Genomic DNA, 23,622 nt, shown 5'->3' with positions numbered 1-23,622 from the left:
CAAAATTATGGTTGTTATGGCAACTGGTCACTATATTACTGGGTTATCTTAGTTAGCCTCTAATTAACAGTTCCAATTCACAATTGACTCGTGCAGATTGCGGGGGTATTAGTCAGCCATCCTGGCGACAGTTCTAGTTTATTTCTGAAAGGGTGACTTGGAAGCAGCATTGTTTTTAAAACAAAATGATTTTCATAGGCCATTATTTAGTTGGCAGAGATTGACGTTCTACCCCTGCCCTCAAATAAACTATGCCCATGAATAAGCTCCTGCCCACAAAAAAAAAAAACTCATTATTTTTGCAGTATCATCGATTTTGAAAAAATAATAAGCTGAAACTGGTTCAGAAATCAGCCCTCACGAAACTTTCATTCCAAACTTTATATTAATATGGTACAAATCTTTTCAGCCAATTACTGACTTAACTTATGCCCAGTAATACTTATTTTGGCTCAATTTGTTTCAGTATAAAAAGTAACTTTATGTAAAATTATTTTAGAGACCATAAACTTGTTACTGATTTTACCATCAGTTTAGAACTGTTTGTAATAAAACAGTTATGAATTTAGGTCTGCATAAAATGATAGAACTTAAAAACATGTTTCATTGATAAATAACATCCTTCTTTTTCTACATAATGTAAAAAAATGGTCATGGTTAAATATTCGTTGGCTGTAACTATATCTGTGACAAGATTGCTTATGACTACATGTAATATTAAAATGGCCAGATACGTAACATGTGTGGATTGATACCTATTTCCTTATATTTCTTGGTGGTACATAATACATGATCATGTGGCGGTAAATATCATATTTCAAGACTGAGGCATTTTGCTTCACAGCTAAGGAAGTGTGTATCGTTTCATACGGATCGATGTCATGAATTGATTGAAATACCAATTTGTTTTTACCGGGTATGTAAATGTTGGGGAAGTAAATAATACATATTTTGATTTAAATACAGGGTTGTCAGCCAACAGGCTAATTTGGAAAAAATCTAGCTGGATCTGCATTTTCTTTGTAAATATGTATAGGAGAAGGCTGACATAAACATCTCATCCCTTAGTGTTGTCTTGGATTTGTTTAATCCCCAGCTGTATAATCAGGGTTTTGTTCCTTTACAGTGTTGTATTTTCATTGTGTTAGTCTACTAGCACTATGGCTATTTTCATTTGATCTAGCCCTAAGTATGATGAAATAAGGTGATCATGATCAGTGTGTGTATAAAGCTGTAGTAATCGTCATTCCTCTCATCACTGGTAATATATGGCCAAAACTGCCTCAAAGGCCACCTGAATATACTGAAAACCCATATAAAAGCCTCTTGTTCTGGTTCCCGATGTGTAGATATCATTAGAATTCATTAAGCCTCATATGGGTTTTTTTTTTTTTTTTTTCAAGCAACATCAACTCGGTAACCAGAATCAAGATATTTGGCTGATATATTCATGGGATGAAGCCTGACAAAATTTTTGAAAAGAAATGATCTTGACCAATATGCATATTCAAAGTCACATGGGCCAAATTTGTTGAAACTCTTAAATAAATTCTTCTGGTTAAAAGGGCATTCCGTCATTGAAATGAGTTTATACTATAAAAATTAAAGTAAACAGGAATCTTGTATTTTTCTCAACAAGTAAAAAGTATAGTCTTTACCTTAATACAACACTCAAGGCCCAAAGATAACTCAAAGTTCTTAAAAAGATAGGCTTTTGAAAATGCAACTTCGACCAACTTCGTTCCGAAGTGCGAAAATTAATCGCGCCAATGACTGTCAATAAGGGTAAGCGCATACAAGTTCATGAACAGAAACGAAAATGGCGTACACGACTCCCCGAGTTAGCGATTAAGGTAGTTAACATAATGGGTCACTGAAATCGTAATTGGCAAGAAAATGAAGACACGACAAGATAGCGAACATCATAAAAAATGACACTGAAACTAAATATTACCTCCTTCCTTGAACCACAATACAATTATACTGTGTATTTGTCTTATCTTCAGCCATTTCTTTCATTCTCATTTATGCACACATTAGTTTGTAGACACGGCACACATGTTTGCGCCCTGTACGACTTCGTGCACAATTGCAAGTAAAGTATTGTTTGTGTGTAATATTTTTAATGTTTATTGATATTCTTAAGTCAATTACTGATGTTATGGAAACAAGCATAGATAATAAATGTTTCCATAACATAAGTAATTGAGGTAAAACAGGCTATAATTAGGGTTTGTCATCACAATAAAAACGATATACCTACATCACTTGCTGTGTTGTGATCTGTGTACAAGTGTAAATGGGTTGTCTGTGGTGTCACATGATATCTAAATGAAGCGTAGGAGGTGTGGCTGAATATTCCAGTGTGGATGCAGAGCAGCAGATTTTTGTGGATTTTTTGTAGATATTTATTCAATCACAGTTAGTCATCAATATGAGTGTAAGCTTCTTCTATTTATAGATTACTGTAGTGTACAACTCACATCTGGTGTTCAAACGAAGGAATGCCCATTTAAACAAATAGCCTAGAATCAATTTGGCTGGTAGGTTACTTGTATGAAGCCCAGCTGTTTTTATAAAAAGAATTTACATTGACTCATTTTCAAGGTCACATGGGTCAAATTTGTTGAAATACTTAACTGAACCAAAAGTCCTAGAAACAAGATGTTCAGCTTATAGACAGATTAGATAAACTTTAAAACTGTTTCAACATAGCTTACTTTTATCTTTTGACATGATTCAATAAAACTGAATTAAAATTTCATTTAAACTCCTGGATGATTTTATCCTATGTACATTTGTATTTGTAGAATTATCAAAATCTTTTTGTCCAGGTTACAACTGATGGTCATTTATCTAGGTGAAATGTTTATGAATTGTTATATTTTGGTAATGAGGTGTATACATTATTAGTGTATATGCAAATGTTTTGTACCTAACTTATACTCTTCCGTGTTTGATTAAAGATATTTTTAATGTTTTTGTGTAATGATCTACACATCTTTATATACACATGTACTTCAAAGTAAACACAGGAAAGGTAAAGTGGGCCATCAGCTTTTATGTCCTCATCAGTAACCAGTGACACACTGGGTGATACTGAGTACACAAATAATATACACTTTATATAGACTTTATTGATTGTAATGTTTTTGGTTGAGTATAGCATATCTAGTATACAGAGGGCATCATATTTTGTGAAGATGGAGTGGTCATTGTACTGGTAATTCACACAGAAGAAATTAACGAGATGATTCACTCTTTTCATCAATTAGGTACCACATAATGTACTTTAAGAATTCAAATATTCAATTTCCTGATTTGTAGATGATTGATTTAACGTCTAAACCTGACATAATGTAATATTTCTAAGCAAGTAGAAAAGTTTTGCGAAACTTTCATTACATGAAAATGTTGATACTCAGAAATGGCCTTCAAATAAATAAATGTTAAATGGTATAGACTACAATGCAATTTGGTGTAATTATATATGTTTATCATAAAACATATTGAGTTGACTATGATTGTATACTTATTCCCAAAACTATCATTATAAACATCTTTATACAGCTAATAGGCAATGATAATGTCTGAAACACAGATATATCCATTTTGAACTCCAGATCTGCTTAAAATCTAAGTCAATCAAGGGTGAAAAGGTTGTTTATTCATGGATCTTGTTAATAAATGTGCTTAGATATTTTTGTTAAAATCCTAAACTGAGACACAGAAGTGGTGTTTGTTAAGTGACATAATGGTGAAATATCTATGTGTTTTCATTACAGTAACTTGTAATATTATTATTGTGTTTCATTGTGATGCTGTCACACTGTCTTTGATACATAAAGCCTTCATTTACTCAGTAACCTATTTAGTTACAGTTCATGAACTGGTGAGGAGACTATGATCTGTTGCAAAACTTAATTCATGTGTGTCTGATTTATACTGGTTTATAAATGGGAGCAAGATTGAAGAACCATAAAAGATTCCTTTGTTATATAATGTATGGCCTCTTGAATACAGCTGTACTAATTTCATTTTAAATACTTACAGACAAGACTGGTTTTGGATGTGACCTGGAACGTTTAGCAGAACTTTGAAGCAGGTGTTGCCATGGAGTTACTGGAACTTGCACGCCACCTGAAGCAAGAGCAATTGTTTGTAACATCAGAGCGCTCTCAGCTGCAGAAGCTTTTTGATGAAGTTAAGAGGGTAGCTGAGGAACTTTACCATGAATCGTGGGTGACACGGGAACAGAAGGCATGTCTTGACAGTCTCATCTTTTCTCCTCAGAATCTGGCACCCAAAGAGTGTTGTCGTAGGGCCAATCTCTTACAGTGGACAAACTTTGTAGACAGTTACAAACATCTTAGTTATCATGATTCCAAATATGGAGAATTTCTTAAATTCTTACGGGAAAATTCAACTCTTTTGGCACACTGTATAGAGACAGGGGAGAAATCAAGCAATGAGTACACACAAAAAGTGGTACCACTGCTGGTGTCGTCAGTGTGTGGGAATTGTCTTCTGTTGGAGGATGAGCAGATAGCCCTCCAAATGATGACTACATTAGCAGAACTTCAGCTGGCCACAAATGATGACCCTCGACGGCTACTTAGGAAGGGTTCTTGTGCTTTTAGTGTTATGTATAAGCTGGTGTTAGATTCTTTGTTTTCAACCAAATTGTTTCTTACGGCTGCACTTCATGATCCAGTAATGCGTTTGTTGATGGAGGATGAATGGTTTTATGATATAGATCCACAAAAAGCTCTTGTACGGTTTCACCCACAGGAACGTATGAGGAGATTTGGTGAACCAGGTACTGAGGATCATGTAAAAAAGTTTCAAGAATACAGGACATTTATCGTGGACAAACTAGTAGTACTAGCAAATAGATTTATAAATTCACTCAAAAACAACATCCATTGTTTTCCAGCAGGACTGGGTTGGCTAGTATCACAGATTTACCATATTCTAACTAAGGCAAGTAAGCTGTCAAGAGAAAAGGTGCAGGCAGTTTGTGCTGACCTTGTTTTTTCTCTGTTCATATGTCCTGCTATATGTGACCCGGATCCCCATGGTATCACCTCAGATATACACATCAGCCATATTGCAAGACACAACTTGATGCAAATTGCACAGATTGTACAGGTTCTGGCCGTGTCGCAGTGGGAGGAAGACTCAAGAGTCACAGACCTCTATGAGAGATTTGACAAGGTAACACTGTTTATTATCTCACAGGTATAGTATCAGAAAACTATGCTGTTGTCTCTACAAAATTTAAACATTGGTAAATAAAAGGACAATTCTTCAAAATTTTCATAATTTTACATGTTAATGAGTCAAGACTGAATATTGTCCACAGTCATTTGGGCAAATATATACTTTTACAGTATAGCTTTACAAAGTTGATGGCTTACGATTCCATCCTAATTATAATATCAATTCCAATCAGAAAATTTCCTTGAAAATTCTTATCATATAATTCTCATTGTATATAATTCATGTTTGTTACTTGCAAATCTCCTATAGATTTACATGGTTGTTTGATAGGGATAGTTTATTAGCTCACCTGCCCGAAGAGCAAGTGAGCTTATGCCTGGGAAGGCATCCATCATCCGTCCTCCGTCGTGCGTCCATCCGGCGTCATCTTTTTCCTTTTACACAACTTTTAACAACTTCTCAATAACCAAGAGGCCCAGACCTGTAGCATGCTGGGGTGAAGGGCTACCAAGTTTGTTAAAATGAATGACCTTGACCAATATTCAAGGTCACATGCATGGGTCAAATAGACTAAAATCTTCAAACAACTTCTTCTCAATAACCAAGAGAGCCAGGGACTTGATATTGAGCCTGTAGCATGCTGGGGTGAAGGGCTACTAAGTTTGTTCAAATAAATAACCTACATTAAAGGTCACAGGGGTCAAATAGGTTTAAATCTTATGCAAATAGTATGCTGGAACGAGCATAAAGGGCTAGAAAATTTATTGACATCAATAAATTAAGCCTAATCTGATATTTGAATAAAGTAGTAATCAAGTTATTATCTGCAGAAATGTCCTAGATCAACTTCAAAGTTGCTGTAGAATGAGGTGAGCGATTAAGGCCCATTGGGCCTCTTGTATATGAGTGCTCTATATTCAATTTGTAATTGACAGAGTTGTTTGTAACAGATACTTTATATTTTACAGGGTTGTGTGTCAGGACTTCTAGATGCATTAATACATGGTATAGGTACAGAACTGCCAGGAACGGGGGCGGGGCTTGGCCACACCCATAATCTGACCCGCTCCTCCGTACTCATCACCTTACCACAGCTTAACATGGTGGTATGTATTCAAATCTAATTACAGTTAGGCTTATTATTTATAATCCTGTATAAGACACTGCAAGTATAAGTCAAATGTTCAACAGCTTTGTAATTAAAATACACAATGGCTGTACATATTAATTAATATATGTAATAATTTGTAAATTGTGATGAATGCATGTTCATAACTTTGATGTGTATAAGTACAGAAAACAATTGTACCATGGTTTGCAAAGATAATGAACATTTTTTCATTATAAAGGTTTGTGAGTAGTGGCAGAAGCTACCCACAACTGAACTGACATTAAAACATATGTCATCAGGAAGTTTGTTTCTGTGAAACATTTTGGAACGGAGATATTTTATTATAACATCTTTATTTGATATTGATATTTTAGAACTTTTTCCCTAGTAATTTATTCTTGACTGTATTTAAGTATAGATGTGTATTATCTGGTTTGTAGGATTATGAACTAAAGTAGTTTTAGATGGTTGTGATCAATTTTACAGGTAGGATTTCTACGCTCAGTGCTGCCTATAGTGGATGAGAGTGTGGCTGAACGTAAACAGCTGGAGGACTTGCTTCAGGGTCTACCCTCAAACCTCAATACTAGTGCCACCAGTCTTCTAAATACACCCTCTCAGACCCCACCAGGCACACCATCCAGTCAGAAAAAACTCTTCAAAGGTAGGTAGAAATACCCACACTTGATATGTGTATCACCACAAGAACCCCAAATAGCCCATGAGTCACTTACAAAACCTCACATGGCAAAGTCTCAAGGCGAAACAAACCACTTAATTTACAACTCAAACACCATATATAACAATCACTCGAGACAAAATAAGCCTCTTGAGTTACAGTTCTAAGACCACACATGAAAGTCTCAAGCCAAAGCAATCCTGGCTACCTACAACTCTAAGACACACATGGCATAGCCTTGGGTCAATGTGATGACTTATTGTGATCGCCTTGGCATTGTCCGTTGTACTTTGTGTATCTTTTCAATAACCAAGAGGTGCAGATATTGGGCCAAAATTGTTCAAATAAACAACCTGAACCAACTTTCAAGGTCACAGTGGTCGAATATATTAAAATATTTATTCAACTTCTTGTCATTAACCAAGAAGCCCAGAGTCATTATACTAGGCCTGTAAAGAACTACCAAAGCTATATGAATGAATAGCCTTGGCCTACTTTCAAGGTCACAGGGGCCAAGCATGTAAAAAGTTTAAACAATTTCCTCTCAATAGCCAAGAGGCCTATGGTAATACTATTTGGTTGGTTGCATATTGGGATGAAGGGCTATCAAAGTTGTTAAAATGTATGACCTTGACCCCCTTTCATGGTTACATGGGTCAATTATGTTAAAATCTCTTTCTTCTCAATAACCTAGAGGGCTAGGGCAATATTGGGCCAGAAGCATGCTGGGATGAAAGGCTACTGATCAAAGCTCTTGTGACCGTTGGGGACTCTTGTTAAAGAAGAAGGGGGTTTTGTAATATCATTTTAACTACAAAATTTACTTTCCTTCTACAGGTCCCAAGAAGAAGCTGGCTCTCACCCCAGGCACTAATAGCAATGAAGACGCTACATCACCTCAGCCAGGGGACTCGGACTCTTCAGCAGGAAAGGATGCAGAGGATGTATTGATTCTCTCCCTTGGAACAGATATAGACTGTCCAGGAATGTTGACAGAAAACAAAGTGTTGTCATGGGAACAAGAGAACAAACGCAGAAAAGTCAAGTATCAAACACCAGCCAGTCTGTTTACTGGAGATGGTCCTCCGGTAGAAATCCATGAAAAACGCACCCGTTTCTCCCTTTCTCAAGATCAGGAATCTATAGGTAAGTTAGATGGTTGTTAGGTGTGCTATAGATAATGAATATTCTACTTTTACCAACACGACTAGGTCTTGATTCCTGAATTGAATTTGAAACATTTTGAATATTCTGAAACATTAAATGAAGCTATGCTGTTCTATAACAGCTTTTAATGTGCACTTCATCAACACTCGAGTCCCACTCTTGTTGTCTCACTTTGAAGTAGTAAAGCAAGACTATAGTGTTACTTTTCACATGGCAGCAGTTGTATCTTGATCTGTTGCTCAAAAAGTAGGAGTCCAGTTTTAACAGGTATAAATACAGTGCACTCTGTCTAAACCGGACACCTTTGGGACCACAAAATAAAGCCGGTTTGTAGAGAGTTCCGGATTGTAGAGATTCTACTTGATATCGTTGTTGAATGCAAAAACAAAAATAATAATAAAAAGATATACATGTATTACAAAGAAGATGTAATTGTGCATTATTCATGTATATACAAACTTTGAATTGAATAACATAATTTAATTCAACACTGGCAATATGACACTATGTGTGCGTTACATCGGTTGAAAACAATCACTGATTGTTGTTTGTTTTAAGAGGCCTTCCACTGTATCCGAACAATCAACCGATCTGACACTTTCTACAAGTGCAGATTCCCAATCTGAGGAATTAACCTCAATTTCTAATTGGTCCTTAATGTTTGCGGCTGCCGTGAGATCCATGTTTATTGATAATATAAACGGAGTAATATAAAAGGTATGTCGTCACCATCATCTCCGACTTCCTCATCCGGGTACGATCGTGTAGTGAGGTCCGCGAAGGGGAAGCCAGCCAGCATTAAACATTTCTTAATTACGATACATTTACAAACACGTAACATTATGGGTATAAATTGACAAAAATGCATTTTTTATTGTACGTAACAACTGTTTAGGTGTTTATCCAGCCGTAGCCACCTGTGGACAATGACGTTTAATGGTCAATTAATAATATACCTGTGCGGCAATTACAACTGTATAAACACTCGTCGGGAGCCCCTGAAGCTATAGCTACCAGGGAAACATCAATGGGACCGACGCCGGTTTATACAGAGTAGATTTACTAGTATACAGAAGGAATGGGGCCGGAATATATGGCCGGATTACAGAATAGACAAAGTCCGGATTATGCGGAGTGTATTTACTATAAATAAAGAAGGGAATTTTCGGGACCAAATTATTTTGCCGGTTTTGGCAAATATCCGGATTAGACAGAGTCCGGTTTGGACAGAGTGCACTGTAGTTAGATCAAATAGTGGACATCTCTACAAACACTTCATTTAGGAGTTTCCTTCCAGAATTTATGGTCCAGTGACTTTTGAAATTCGATTTGCTGTTAATGTTATAATGTTAACAATGTTATTTCAACCCAACCTGGAATATATAGTTAAATTATAGTGTGAACATCTCAAAACCCTACTAAAGATTACATGAATTTTACTTTTTTCTGTGTTTTTGGGTTAAAAACCTTAGATTTAAAAAAAATGATTTTGTAAAATCCTTATTGATTCTCCAATTGACTTATAGAATTAGTTTATAGTCAAATTGGAATCAATTCTATAACATATGAAATGTGTTTTCTTTTTACTCTTCAGAAAGAGTGATTTTTGAGGTAAAAAAACCCATATTTAGGTGAATTTTGAGAATTAGAGATTTTGTGAATTTTTTTATTGTTTTGCAAATATTTAAGACATATCTATCATATATAGAGGTTTGTTCGATATTATCAAGTGGAGGAAGTTTTGGTTGTTTTTGGAAAAAATGCTGAATTTTTTTTTCAATTTTGGAGTATGCTTAAAGGGTTTTAGACACAGAAAGGTTAAAGTTGTCTATAGGTTGGTTTTCTGAAAAGCCAGTCAAATTACCCTCACACTCCTGGGGTTGTGTATATACACGCTGAGATACAGGGCAGAGCATGGGCCCATCTGGACAACTGACCTATATGCAAAATTTCATTCTGATAACGAGGTCGGTCAGCCTCCTACGTCACAGGTTCACTGCTGCCGAGATGATAGTATAACTAACGTTATAAACACCCAAATGTGTGTCGCATTAAATCACTATTTACACACTATCTACCAAAGGTTTTGTGAAGTGGGAATACTTTACATTAATATATTGGGTTACAACAGTGAATTGGTTACATGTACTCCAGTGATGATCCCGTTATTCATTAAACAACTATATTAAATTCAACTTTATTCCATATTAAAGTTGTTTTACAACTTATTGGATAAAATAGTATGTAACATTAATGGAAAAAGGCATCCACTCTTACATGATTTATAATTCAATAAGCTAATTTGTCAGATTTGTTACAGGGAAACAGAGAAATAATCATTAAAAATGAATATGCTGTATTCTAATTAAAATCTTATGAAAAAATCTTTCCTTTAGTTTATTTGCTAGTGATAAATATTTTCCTAAATTGTTAAGTTCTTTAATATTTTCTACTTTGAGTAACTGAATATGTTTAAACATACTAGGGTATTTAAAATGATATGTTTTAATCAAATCAATACGAATATCTGCGTAACATTTTCACCACATCAAATACATTTCCTTCATAAAACATTCTTTAAGGAAATTGTCAAAAAATGACGTTGTTTGAATACATTACTGTAAAATTGATCAGAACAGTAACTGATTTCTTCAAACATTTACCCAAGACTGACAGTTCAAAGTTACCGATTTAAATAAAGAATCCAAGAATCTTTAGTTTCCAACATGTCATCATAACATGCTTGGAGTAAAAAATTATCTGGACACTTTAATTTCAACCAATATTTAAAAATTCTTGATTTAATATGTACAAAGGAAATCCTCAAAGTTCAATGTACAAAAAACCCATGTATTGTCTCAGATAAAAAAAATCAGTTCTGTGATTACGTACTATCTAATTAAATTACATCAGGATGAGACAACTGTATTTCAAACTACTGCATTTTTATCAAATCTTTATCTTGCAAAAGAAATGGATATTTTTATGTTAATATTACGTCAGGAAAGGGTAAAACATGTTCTTAAAAGTGTACAAAATCTTATCAAATTATGCCAAAAATAAAATGGTTAACAAGGCTAGGAAAATTAATCACTGTAAAAAGACTTAACAAGTGAGATCATTTTGTCACCTCACTGTATAGTAGACCAGAGATGTATATATCACATATGTGATATTTACATCTCTGAGTAGACCTATAGTGTATATGTCATTGTTTGAATTTTTAAAATAAAAAGATGACATGTGATATTAGTAAATTACCAAGGTTATTATATTGTCGCTTGTCTACTGTTTTGATTTTAAAATTACAGACATGAGGTGTGGAAAGAAAATCTAAACATGTAAGATGATAAAATCAGGACATTCACTGTCATTGCTTTCAATGCTTACAAAATAATATGGGGCTCTTTGAAGTTTCCCTCTATAAATGCATATAACAAGGCAGATTCTAGCCTAGTGGTACTGGTGAGGTGAACGAGATGACGCGTCGGACCACGTGACCACCTAGCTCATTAAAATTTTTCAGCCAGCAGCAATATCCCCCTACTGGCCTAAAATAGATAAACAGCTTTGTAAGGCGAGGTAAAACCTGTGTCAGCCAACATTTATAGGGTCGGGCTAACAGAAAATGGAAAAATACCCTATGTGTCCAAAACCCTTTAAAACTTACTATGCTGACAGAGCGGAAGACAAATACTAAATGTTATTCTCATGATCACCTATTTTCATATGAGGTAGTGGAAATAAGAGACATTATTTTAAGGTTTCATTGTAATTTAACACAAAAACAAGGTATTTCATTTATAACAATGATAAGATTTACATATGTATGATTTTTTGCTACCTTCACATTATTTCAGGAAACACCAGTGATATCCAAGAAGCTATATCAGAAGCTGCATCCAGTCATTCAGTTGGTTCAGTGGAAAATGATGATGACAATGATAACTTCTCTGACATGATCTCAGCTAATGTGAGTGGGCGTGGCACCCCTAATATCAGTGGGCGGGATACACCCCTCTCCCAGGCAGAGAGTGAACAGGAACAGGAACCCCCACCTCCTGCCTTACCAGAGACTGTGCAGAAGTCAAACAGGGTGGATGTTACTGATAGATTTGGAAAGTTTGAATTAGAGCGTAAGTTAAACACATTTTCCCTGTCATTTATTCTTACAATCATATGAAAAATAAATGATTTCTGATATCTTGAGAAAATTTCGTCAATCATTTTGTATCAATACTTAAAGTTATAAATAAGTTTTAAAGTTATGAATAAATCTTAATGTATATATTACTATTAAAATTATCATTTGATTACTTTTTCCATTTATATATGCTTGGTAAAATTTAACGGGGTATCTGGTGAAACTGTAGCTTGTCAAGTGATCTCTACCAATTTCTAACCGATGTCATTGAAGTCTGGTAGGCTTCAATAAGCATTATGTAGTTCTGTTTTCCTGAACTTACATTTTGATTTGCCAATTTTTGAATGAGCAGCATTTTGATTTGACAAGGTTTGTTACATTATGATATTTAATGCATTGACATCAGATGGTCTTTAATATACTGTTGTGTCCTACAGTACCCTTTATGATATTGGGTGTAGTATGTAGGCAAATCATACCTTATAGTTCTGTCAAGGGAAAGTAAGTTATTACGAAAACAGATGATTTAGTAATAATGGCACTCTTAGAAAGAAGAGGTGATTTGACAAAGGTTAGATAAGTAAGTGTCGTATGGTATTATAGGGGGATGAGATTTAATCTGTAATGAGTGTTACATCTTATTGAAGATTAAAAGTTTTATACTATTGTAGGAGATGTGATTAAATCTATAGTGAGTGTTAGATTATTGAAGACTAAAAGTTTGAACTGTATTGTAAGAGATGAGAGGAAATCTGAAGCAAATGTTTTACTGTTAGATCATTGAAGACAAAAAAGTGGACCCTCTGAAAAAGCATGGATTTTCTTCAAAGTCTTTGTTTTAGGGGACATTTAAGAGATCTTACATCCCATAGCAACACTTGGTATCTCAATTCTTTCCTTTCTTTCCTCACTGCTCTTGTCTTCCTGTTTGTTTTCTTACTCTAGGTGTATCCTGGGAACCTGTCCTCCTATATGACTGTGGCCATTTAAAGGACTTTAAACCCCTACAAATACCTAAATATTAAGATTAAGTTTTGTGATAATCTGATTGTAGGAGATGAGACTAAGTCTACAGTTAGTGATACATGGAGTACAGATGTCCTTGCTAGTGACTCAGAGCCTCCAGAACAAAACCAGTTTGATCGACTTGAGGAGATTCGGGAAGAGATGGTACGACAGAGTCTACTTGCCAGGAATGATGTAAATATCAACATGAAGTTATTGTTTGGGTTTAATGGCTCTCGCTCTTGGGGGACATCCTGTCAGTGATGACATCCAGTCTGTGATGACATCCAGTCAGTGATGACATCCAATATGTGAAGACATCCAGTCAGTGATGACATCCAGTCTGTGATGACGTCGAGTCAGTGATGACATCCAGTCTGTGATGACGTTGAGTCTGTGATGACATCCAGTCAGTGATGACATCCAATATGTGAAGACATCCAGTCAGTGATGACATCCAGTCTGTGATGACATCCAGTCTGTGATGACGTCGAGTCAGTGATGGCATCCAGTCTGTGATGACATCCAGTCTGTGATGACATCCAGTCAGTGATGACATCCAGTCTGTGATGACATCCAGTCAGTGATGACATCCAGTCAGTGATGACATCCAGTATGTGATGACATCTAGTATGTGATGACATCCAGTATGTGATGACATCTAGTATATGATGACGTCGAGTCAGTGATGACATCCAGTCAGTGATGACATCTAGTATGTGATGACATCCAGTATGTGATGACATCCAGTCTGTGATGACGTCGAGTCAGTGATGACATCCAGTCTGTGATGACGTCGAGTCTGTGATGACATCCAGTCTGTGATGACATCCAGTCAGTGATGACATCCAGTCTGTGATGACATCCAGTCAGTGATGACATCCAGTCTGTGATGACGTCGAGTCAGTGATGACATCCAGTCTGTGATGACGTCAAGTCTGTGATGACATCCAGTCTGTGAAGATGTTGAGTCAGTGATGACATCCAGTCAGTGATGACTGACACACATTTATATCCATACAAGCAAGTTAGTAGCAGGGATTATATTTGGGTTACCAAATGGATGGGTCATTTTCAAGAAAAAGAACTACCTATCTGAAATATGATTCATTGGCCATTTATAGAAATTTAAAGGATTTTTCTAAATCATGTGGGTCATTCAGGAAAATTGTTGGTCAACGGCCCCATGGTTCACTCCAAAATGATCCCTGACAGAATCATGTAAAATCCACAAGCTTCAGTTTAGTAGCCTGTCTACAAAGGACAGAGGAAACTTGGCCTCTGTAGAGAGGTGGCTGTTTGTGTATATACATTTGTAGTCTGAATATTTTACCTATTACGTTGCTACATATGAGGTATTTACTTTTGTAGACTAGGCACACCAACAACACATTGATTGTTTCAGAAGTATCAGACTGTCAGTGTCACGTCTTTTGATTGTCTCATTTAGATTGTGTCAGAAGTGTCGGAGACTGCCAGTGATGCTTGGAGTACTGATGTTCTCGGTAGTGACACAGAAGAAAAGCAGGCAGAAATACTCTCAGAATTTGATCAGGTGAATTTGAAATATTTTGTGCTTAATATGAACGTGTATATCATAGCATGTTTTTAGATTTTTAGCCCACCATCATCAGATGGTGGGCTATTCAAATCGCCCTGCGTCCCTCCGTCCGTCCGTCCGTCCGTCCCTCCGTCCGTCCGTCCGTCCCTCCGTCCGTCCGTCCCTCCGTCCGTAAACAATTCTTGTTATCGCTATTTCTGAGAAAGTGCTGATGGGATCTTTCTCAAATTTCACATGTAGGTTCCCCTTGGTGCCTAGTTGTGCATATTGCATTTTGGGACCGATCGGAAAACAACATGGCCGACAGGCAGCCATCTTGGATTTTGACAATTGAAGTTTGTTATCTCTATTTCTGAGAAAGTATTGAAGGGATCTTTCTCAAATTTCATATGTAGGTTCCCCTTGGTGCCTAGTTGTGCATATTGCATTTTGGGACCAATCGGAAAACAACATGGCCGACAGGCAGCCATCTTGGATTTTGTCAATTGAAGTTTGTTATCTCTATTTCTGAGAAAGTATTGAAGGGATCTTTCTCAAATTTCATATGTAGGTTCCCCTTGGTGCCTAGTTATGCATATTGCATTTTGGGACCGATCAGAAAACAACATGGCCGACAGGCAGCCATCTTGGATTTTGACAATTGAAGTTTGTTATCTCTATTTCTGAGAAAGTATTGAAGGGATCTTTCTCAAATTTCATATGTAGGTTCCTCTTGGTGCCTAGATATGCATATTGCATTTTGGGACCGATCAGAAAACAACATGGCCGACAGGCAGCCATCTTGGATTTTGACAATTGGAGTTTGTTATCGCTATTTCTGAGGAAGTACTGAAGGGATCTTTCTCAAATTTCATATGTAGGTTCCCTTTGGTGCCTAGTTATGCATATTTCATTTTGGGACCAATCGGAAAACAACATGGCCGACAGGCAGCCATCTTGGATTTTGACAATTGGAGTTTGTTAACGCTATTTCTGAGGAAGTACTGAAGGGATCTTTCTCAAATTTCATATGTAGGTTCCCTTTGGTGCCTAGTTATGCATATTGCATTTTGAGACTAATCAGAAAACAACATGGCTGACAGGCAGCCATCTTGGATTCTGACAATTAAAGTTTGTTATCGCTATTTCTGTGAAAGTAATGAAGGGATCTTTCTGAAATTTCATATGCAGGTTCCCCTCAGTGCCTAGTTATGCATATTGCATTTTGAGACCAATCGGAAAACAACATGGCCAACAGGCAGCCATCTTGAATTTTGACAAGTGAAATTTGTTATCGCTTTTTCTGTGAAAGAACTGAAGGGATCTTTCTCAAATTTCATATGTAGGTTCCCCTTGGTGCCTAGTTATGCATATTGCATTTTGAGACCAATCGGAAAACAACATGGCCGACAGGCAGCCATCTTGGATTTTGACAATTGAAGCTTGTTATCGCTATTTCTGAGAAAGTACATAAGGTATCTTTCTGTAATTTCATATGCAGGTTCCCCTCAGTGCCTAGTTATGCATATTGCATTTTGAGACTAATCAGAAAACAACATGGCCGACAGGCAGCCATTTCGGATTTTGACAATTGAAGTTATCGCTATTTCTGTGAAAGTACTGAAGGGATCTTTTTCAAATTTCATATGTAGGTTCCCATCGGTGCCTAGTTTTGCATATTGGGACCAATACGAAAACAACATGGCCGACAGACAGCCATTATAGCTAAATCCTAAATTCTGTATATAGGTTCCCCTTGTTTGAAAAGTACTAGAGGGCTGTTTCTGAATTTACACAGATAAGTAAGACTTAGAGGAAGGGAAAAGTAGGGAAAAGATCAATCTGACATGGAACCTATAAAGATCATTCAATGGTGGGCGCCAAGATCCCTCTGGGATCTCTTGTTGAAATACTTTTTTCTACCTTGGATGTTATAAGGAAGAGCTTAAAAACTGAAATATTTTCAAGGATCGGTGTTTGATTGCTGCTTTTAAATCTTAATTGACCCCTGTATGACATGTGACATCATATAGTTATATAATTATTGAGGCATTTATGACGTCACAATATTATAGTGTTATCACACATGTTTACTACGATATGATATTGCTGTATTTAATGGGGGAATGGGCCAGTTGTGTTATAAAACAGTATTTTGGCTGGTGTGTTAAAATTTTGAAGAATTTTTTGACTGATTTTACAGGATGATGTTGGCAGTGTGACAGACCTAGCTTCTATCTCGGGAGAGCAGAGTTTACCAGAGATACATGACAGTGTTGGAAATGAAGATACACCTCTAGCCTCTGGTAAATACTTCACTGTCATTAATAAGGCTACATAGAGAATACATGGTAAGTATCTTACCATACAAGGTTTACTTTTAGCGAGGGTTAGGAAAGACGAGATGGCGAGCCTTTCTAGACCATTTAACAGTAGCTGAAATTTAAGTCAAACAGAGCTAATTGCCATTTGTTTACCTTTTTGAACTGAACCTATGCATCCTCTGTGATGTGTATGAAAATATAAATTCATGAGAACTATACAATATAGTTCCAATCTTTATTTTGTTACCTTAAAGTGTAATTTCACTCAAATGTGTAAGAAAATATCACACAAATGCTATTTTTTCTGATAATGAACTGTTTAAAACCATAATAATTCCATTAGTCAATCAAGTAACATTTCACATTTTGCAGAATATAACCTGCTTGTCAATAGTAACAATCACACGTGTGTCACTGTCAAGGACACGACCTACATCACCAACTATTATATAATAATGCCTTTACATCGAATTACTTGTGTAGATATTCATGATTAATATGAGGTGTTGCACCTTAAAAAGTGGAGTTTAATTGCGAGTTTGCTTGTGTAACAGTGCTGCTACCATACCCCATACCTTGTTACACAGCTGTGTTGATTTTGCCTCAGTTTTGATATGTTTCCTTACTATCACATACAGCTTGTTGACTGGGCTATTTTTAGGCAAGTGCTTGGCAGGTCAAGCTGGACTTTAAACTGACCTATAAAGTCAGCGAAAGTAGAAATGGCCATCTGGAGGCAAAAACTCTGTACAATGTCCATGTGTGTTTGATAGTTTTATTCCCTTGGCAATGACCTCCTTTAAAATGAGTGTAACCATACAAGACATGGTGATCAACCGTTACTATCATGTCAGAATATGTCTAAGTTTGTAACCATACAAGACATGGTGATCAACCGTTACTATCATGTCAGAATATGTCTGTAAGTTTGTAACCATACAAGACATGGTGATCAACCGTTACTATCATGTCAGAATATGTCTGTAAGTTTGTAACCATACAAGACATGGTGATCAACCGTTACTATCATGTCAGAATATGTCTAAGTTTGTAACCATACAAGACATGGTGATCAACCGTTACTATCATGTCAGAATATGTCTAAGTTTGTAACCATACAAGACATGGTGATCAACCGTTACTATCATGTCAGAATATGTCTAAGTTTGTAACCATACAAGACATGGTGATCAACCGTTACTATCATGTCAGAATATGTCTGTAAGTTTGTAACCATACAAGACATGGTGATCAACCGTTACTATCATGTCAGAATATGTCTAAGTTTGTAACCATACAAGACATGGTGATCAACCGTTACTATCATGTCAGAATATGTCTGTAAGTTTGTAACCATACAAGACATGGTGATCAACCGTTACTATCATGTCAGAATATGTCTGTAAGTTTGTAACCATACAAGACATGGTGATCAACCGTTACTATCATGTCAGAATATGTCTAAGTTTGTAACCATACAAGACATGGTGATCAACCGTTACTATCATGTCAGAATATGTCTGTAAGTTTGTAACCATACAAGACATGGTGATCAACCGTTACTATCATGTCAGAATATGTCTGTAAGTTTGTAACCATACAAGACATGGTGATCAACCGTTACTATCATGTCAGAATATGTCTGTAAGTTTGTAACCATACAAGACATGGTGATCAACCGTTACTATCATGTCAGAATATGTCTGTAAGTTTGTAACCATACAAGACATGGTGATCAACCGTTACTATCATGTCAGAATATGTCTGTAAGTTTGTAACCATACAAGACATGGTGATCAACCATTACTATCATGTCAGAATATGTCTGTAAGTTTGGATTTCCAACTGCTGGACAGAAGATGGGAGGGAATAATTACACACTTTGTGACACCTTGTTTAAAGTTAAAATGATAGGGGCACTGAAACAAGTGTGAAATCACCTGTAAGTGATAACATTACGAATACATATATATATATAGTCGACAAATTCTACAATTTACTTGTCTGTGCTGTTGTTATTACCACTTGACAAATTATCTATTTCTAGTAATAAAATAATAATTGCATCCAGCAAACATCTGTTTGTTAGGATCCAGTACCTATATTGGACCATACTGTCGTTATTACTTACTAGACCCTACATATATATATTAACAAACATTATGCCTAATGTAAAGATTTGTATTACAAACGTTTTAGTCTTTACGTGTATGTTGCAGGTCATCAGAGTCCTACTGAGGAGCAGCACTTGGAGCCTGTAGGTGCTGTGGGTGGGGCCTCATCTGTTGCTAACTACACCCCTAGCACCCAGCCCCGTCCCAGGGGAAAAAAGAACCCTTTTGCTAAATCAAACAGTACACCTTCGGACAGTGTGTTTGAGGATAATGACCCTAGTATTCCAGCCATGCCCTTGAGACTGAGCACCAGTTCACACTTTGACCACAATAAACTGAATGTTCCTGTCAAACAAGGCCGGGGCCACTCATCTAAATTGTCTCATTCTAAACAGTCCAACTACCTTTCTGTACCAGACTCCAAGTCCTCTGGTCACTCATCTGACCGGGCTTACTCTGCTAGTGTAGTTGACTCGCTCTCCTTCAGGAATCCAATGTATAATGGTGCCAAACCCAAGGACAAACAGAGAGCCACGTTTGCTGGGTTTGGATCTTCACAACAGCAACAACAGACTGGTCTAGACCTGACTGGGTTTGCTCCTGTCAAACCATCACAAAAACATAAACAAGTTTTGTCATGGGCTGGTCCTGTTTCTGATCAGGCACCATTTGCTGCAAATAACACAGGGTCACTAAGTTCAAACAATAGTCAGACAGATTTGGACATACTCACAGAACAAACAAGAAATGTGAAGCTGTCAGAACAACAAAATACAACAATGGTGGATACACGCAGACTGTCTGCTGCATTGAGTATGTTTGATCCTGTGGTAGGTGGTGATTCTGGGGATTTACTGGATGATGTGAGTCACTGTAGTGCTTCCTCTAAGGAAATGATTGGCACACTCTCAAGTATCAATAATGACAATAAAAAAATGGACACAGAACCGCTCATTCAGTTTGCTGATCAAAGCGAAGCTGCCTCATCCCAATCAGCTAATAAAGATGTAAAGATCCCAGTGCCCAGGCGAATATCTAATACTGGAGTTCCTGAAATTCTCTCACCCTCCTCCAGTAGTGGTGTTGGTATCCCAGTGAATGGTAACGAGTCAGAGGAGGGCATGATAGAGAAGAGACGAGGCAGTGTGACAAGTTCTCACTCTTCTGGGTCAGAAAACACTAGTGACGGTGCTCCATTTACCAAGTCCTCTCGCTCTGCCAGCTTTGACAACATGTCACAGAGGTCAGAGGAAAAGGTAATCTGCCAGTTCATGTAATCTTCTGGAATGACTTTAACATGTCATTTTATGTAATGTGTTACATTTCCTGGTCATACAGACCTGTTGTAAAATATTGGCTGACAAGAGTCTCGGTAGGAGTATAGTAAGTTGATGTAGTTGAAAGCATGTGATGAAAAGGGGCTGAAATTCAACTACTGCTAAAATATGTATGTTTACAGTACTCGGATCAACTCGAAAGGAAAATAATGTGGGTTTTATATTTTCCGAGTAATAAACTGTGATATTTATGTAGATAGTAAATCCTTAGGTTTGATCATAAATACATCTTTATAAAAGTAGCTTTCAAAGAAGTAGGGAAATACTGTTTGACACATCTCTATTTTCATTTTTGATTTATAGATCAAATAGTTTACTTTTTTTTTTTATTCCAGGAAAATGGAGATGAGGATCAAGATGATAAAAGTCCTGACAAGAAAAAAGGGTTTTTCAAATCTTTTAAAGAAAAAATTAACAAAGGTATGAACATTGATATGATCTTGGTCTGTTAATATGCCCAACATTATAAGGAATCATATTTTTTCATATTGATGAGGAAATGGGATGCAGTGATACTAATCGTATAACAATATATCAAGAAATTTATTTCAGTATATGTATCTCAAATACAAATATTGTTTGATTTTTACATGTATTAGCCAGACAGGAGGACAAAAATAAGATATTCCCAGTCATTTAGAACATGTGTGTGACAGTATTTTTTTAAAGCCCATAAAGTACGACTAGTTATATCATTCTGTTCTTGTTATTTCTACCTAGGAAAGACACATTGCAAAAAATGTAAATATGCCAGTATCTCAAAACATTTTCTTTGCATGTAAACTGATATGTAGTCCGAGTTCTTGTCTGTTCGATCTCTCTGCATCTCTGATTCTCAGTCTAGACTACTGGTACATTGTTTAATGAGATGTAGAGGGGTTGAGATATTATGAATAATATGTAGCAGGATATTATCTCCTCATGGACAATTCATTGAAGTGATATAGGGTTGTATGTAATAAAACTATATATCCCAGTGACATATTTGCTTACAGTAATAATACACACAAGTCAGGATCTCATTGAAGCAATGGCATCAACTTAGTGTGTTCTTATGGAAATTGTATGTCTTGATTTACCTTGATGATACAATAAATTAATGTGATTTCATTTTTCGAAATTCTATATAGATCTAGCTAGATAGAGTTGGAAATGGTTGTGTGGCCTTGATTGCATCACAACAGGTTTGCATCTTACTAGCAAACAGTGTGAAATATTTGAAAGTACATTTTAAAATAGGCAAGAAATAACTAATTATAAATCAGTCTAATGAAGCAATGCAATTGCAATCCCTCAAGAAATTGCACAATGTACTTAATGCTTCACATAAAATCTGTGATTCAGTGACTAATTCTATATTGACCTAGGGTATTCCCACCAATTTTGCTTGTCCAAACTGACCAGATCTAGAGGAAAGATATTTCTATGCTCACAATAGATGCAAAAGTCATTAGAAGAAATTCTTAAAGGGACAGAACAGAAAGTAATGTTCTAACTTGAGTGGAATTTCCCCTTGATTATATTACCAGTATGAACCAAACTTGCTCAGAAGTAAACAAAATGTCAATGGACTATTGTTCAAGGTCTAGTCAACTGACCAAGTTAAAGGTCAAATTTTGCTGCTCTTATTTAAGGAAGGATTTTTGTTTTGTTTTGACAATGTGAAGCAAAATTGGTTGATGATCTGAAAAATAAAGAGACCAAAGGTCAAGGTCATCAAATTAGATGTGAAGATAATATTTTGTGTCTGTTATGCTAAACAGCTCACAATTAGCAATAGTAGACTTGGTGTCCCCTACGCTATACTTAAGGTAAAGATAATTTACATTTAACATTATTCAATGAAGTGCTTGAGGTGTTTTTGTCTGTCTTGAGCCTAGTTTCAGCAGGACTTGACTGATAAGACAGGTAAACTGTGACAGAAAAATAATTCATTTTAATGTGATATGTAATCCTTATTTAATTCTAGGTGGTGTGTTTAGGAAAACATAGATTAAATTTACATGTTATCAAACTCATATTTTCTGATTCAATTTTGAAGGTGGTCACCACTGAAACAAATTTTAGAGATTGTCTATATCCCTTTACTAAATTCCATGTTATTTTGAGTGCTGAAAAATGTTCAATTACACAAACATTTTCTGTGATCAAACTTGCCCTGCTGACAACTTACCAGGTAACCTTCATTTTGAATTCCATGAAGCAGTGCTAAAAAGTGTTCTGATGTAAACACTAACCAAATGAAATAAACTTTAAGGAAAACAACAACATATTCTGCCACAAAAAATGGAGAAACACTTATAGAATAAACAGCATCCAAAAATGTCTTTTGGAAAAAAGAAAATTGAAATACTGTCAAGACAGGACCAGCTTCTCCTGCTAAACTTGTCCACACTCTACACTTGTTGATGCAGCCTCGCTTTCTATATAGAATTACAGAATGGACATGTTGTAGCAAAAGCTATTTATGTGTTAAATTTGATAGTTAATGTGAGCGGTGACTACCTTTAAACAAGAAGTAAGTAAGGTGTGGAAATATGCAAATTAGGCATATAAATATTGAGAACTTGTACTATTAACTTCTTTATGTCAACTATGTTTTAAAAGTTATTTTTGGGAAAAGTAAAAGAAAAAACCAAGATAATTGTGTTTTCACCTTTATGATGAACCTGAAATATTAGGACAGATAATTTGAAAGTTAAATGCATTACTTGAATTTGATTTTCATCTTGATCAATACGCAAGTTGTGGGTTTTGAAATCCCTAGTAATCATTTTCAACTTGTTTTTCCAATACCTGTCAACAGTGCGCTCTGTGTATGGTGTGGAAGGTAATTCTACCTTTATTATCAGACCCAGTCTTGGTTTTATCCCAGCATGAAGCTTGCAGTACGTTAATTGACTGATGTAAATGTATAGACCTTTTATATTTATTGTCACTGGTTGTTATTAATAGATACAAATATGATGTGGTCCCAC

At 36.1% G+C, this 23,622-nt stretch overlaps 1 protein-coding gene across 3 annotated transcripts in view; it reads left to right on the top strand.

Annotated features, from left to right (window-relative positions):
* The window catches only part of LOC117315195 (GTPase-activating protein and VPS9 domain-containing protein 1-like), a 46,735-nt gene that overhangs the window by 4,947 nt on the left and 18,166 nt on the right, over positions 1-23,622 (top strand). Inside the window, exons 2-12 of one of the 3 annotated variants that reach the window (XM_033869355.1) lie at positions 4,054-5,217; positions 6,192-6,329; positions 6,821-6,998; positions 7,851-8,159; positions 12,041-12,316; positions 13,379-13,494; positions 14,780-14,884; positions 17,073-17,175; positions 19,413-20,563; positions 20,980-21,064; positions 23,451-23,474. In XM_033869355.1, the coding sequence (XP_033725246.1) occupies positions 4,114-5,217; positions 6,192-6,329; positions 6,821-6,998; positions 7,851-8,159; positions 12,041-12,316; positions 13,379-13,494; positions 14,780-14,884; positions 17,073-17,175; positions 19,413-20,563; positions 20,980-21,064; positions 23,451-23,474 (3,589 nt within the window). In that variant the 5' untranslated portion in view covers positions 4,054-4,113. Of the gene's footprint in view, positions 1-4,053; positions 5,218-6,191; positions 6,330-6,820; positions 6,999-7,850; positions 8,160-12,040; positions 12,317-13,378; positions 13,525-14,779; positions 14,885-17,072; positions 17,176-19,412; positions 20,564-20,979; positions 21,065-23,450; positions 23,475-23,622 lie in introns of all 3 variants that reach the window. The other 2 variants (XM_033869343.1, XM_033869349.1) reach the window with 2 other exon arrangements.

Source organism: Pecten maximus, chromosome 2, assembly GCF_902652985.1.
Source record: "Pecten maximus chromosome 2, xPecMax1.1, whole genome shotgun sequence".
NCBI classification, from domain to species: domain Eukaryota; kingdom Metazoa; phylum Mollusca; class Bivalvia; order Pectinida; family Pectinidae; genus Pecten; species Pecten maximus.
This window is presented reverse-complemented; position numbering and strand designations above follow the sequence as displayed.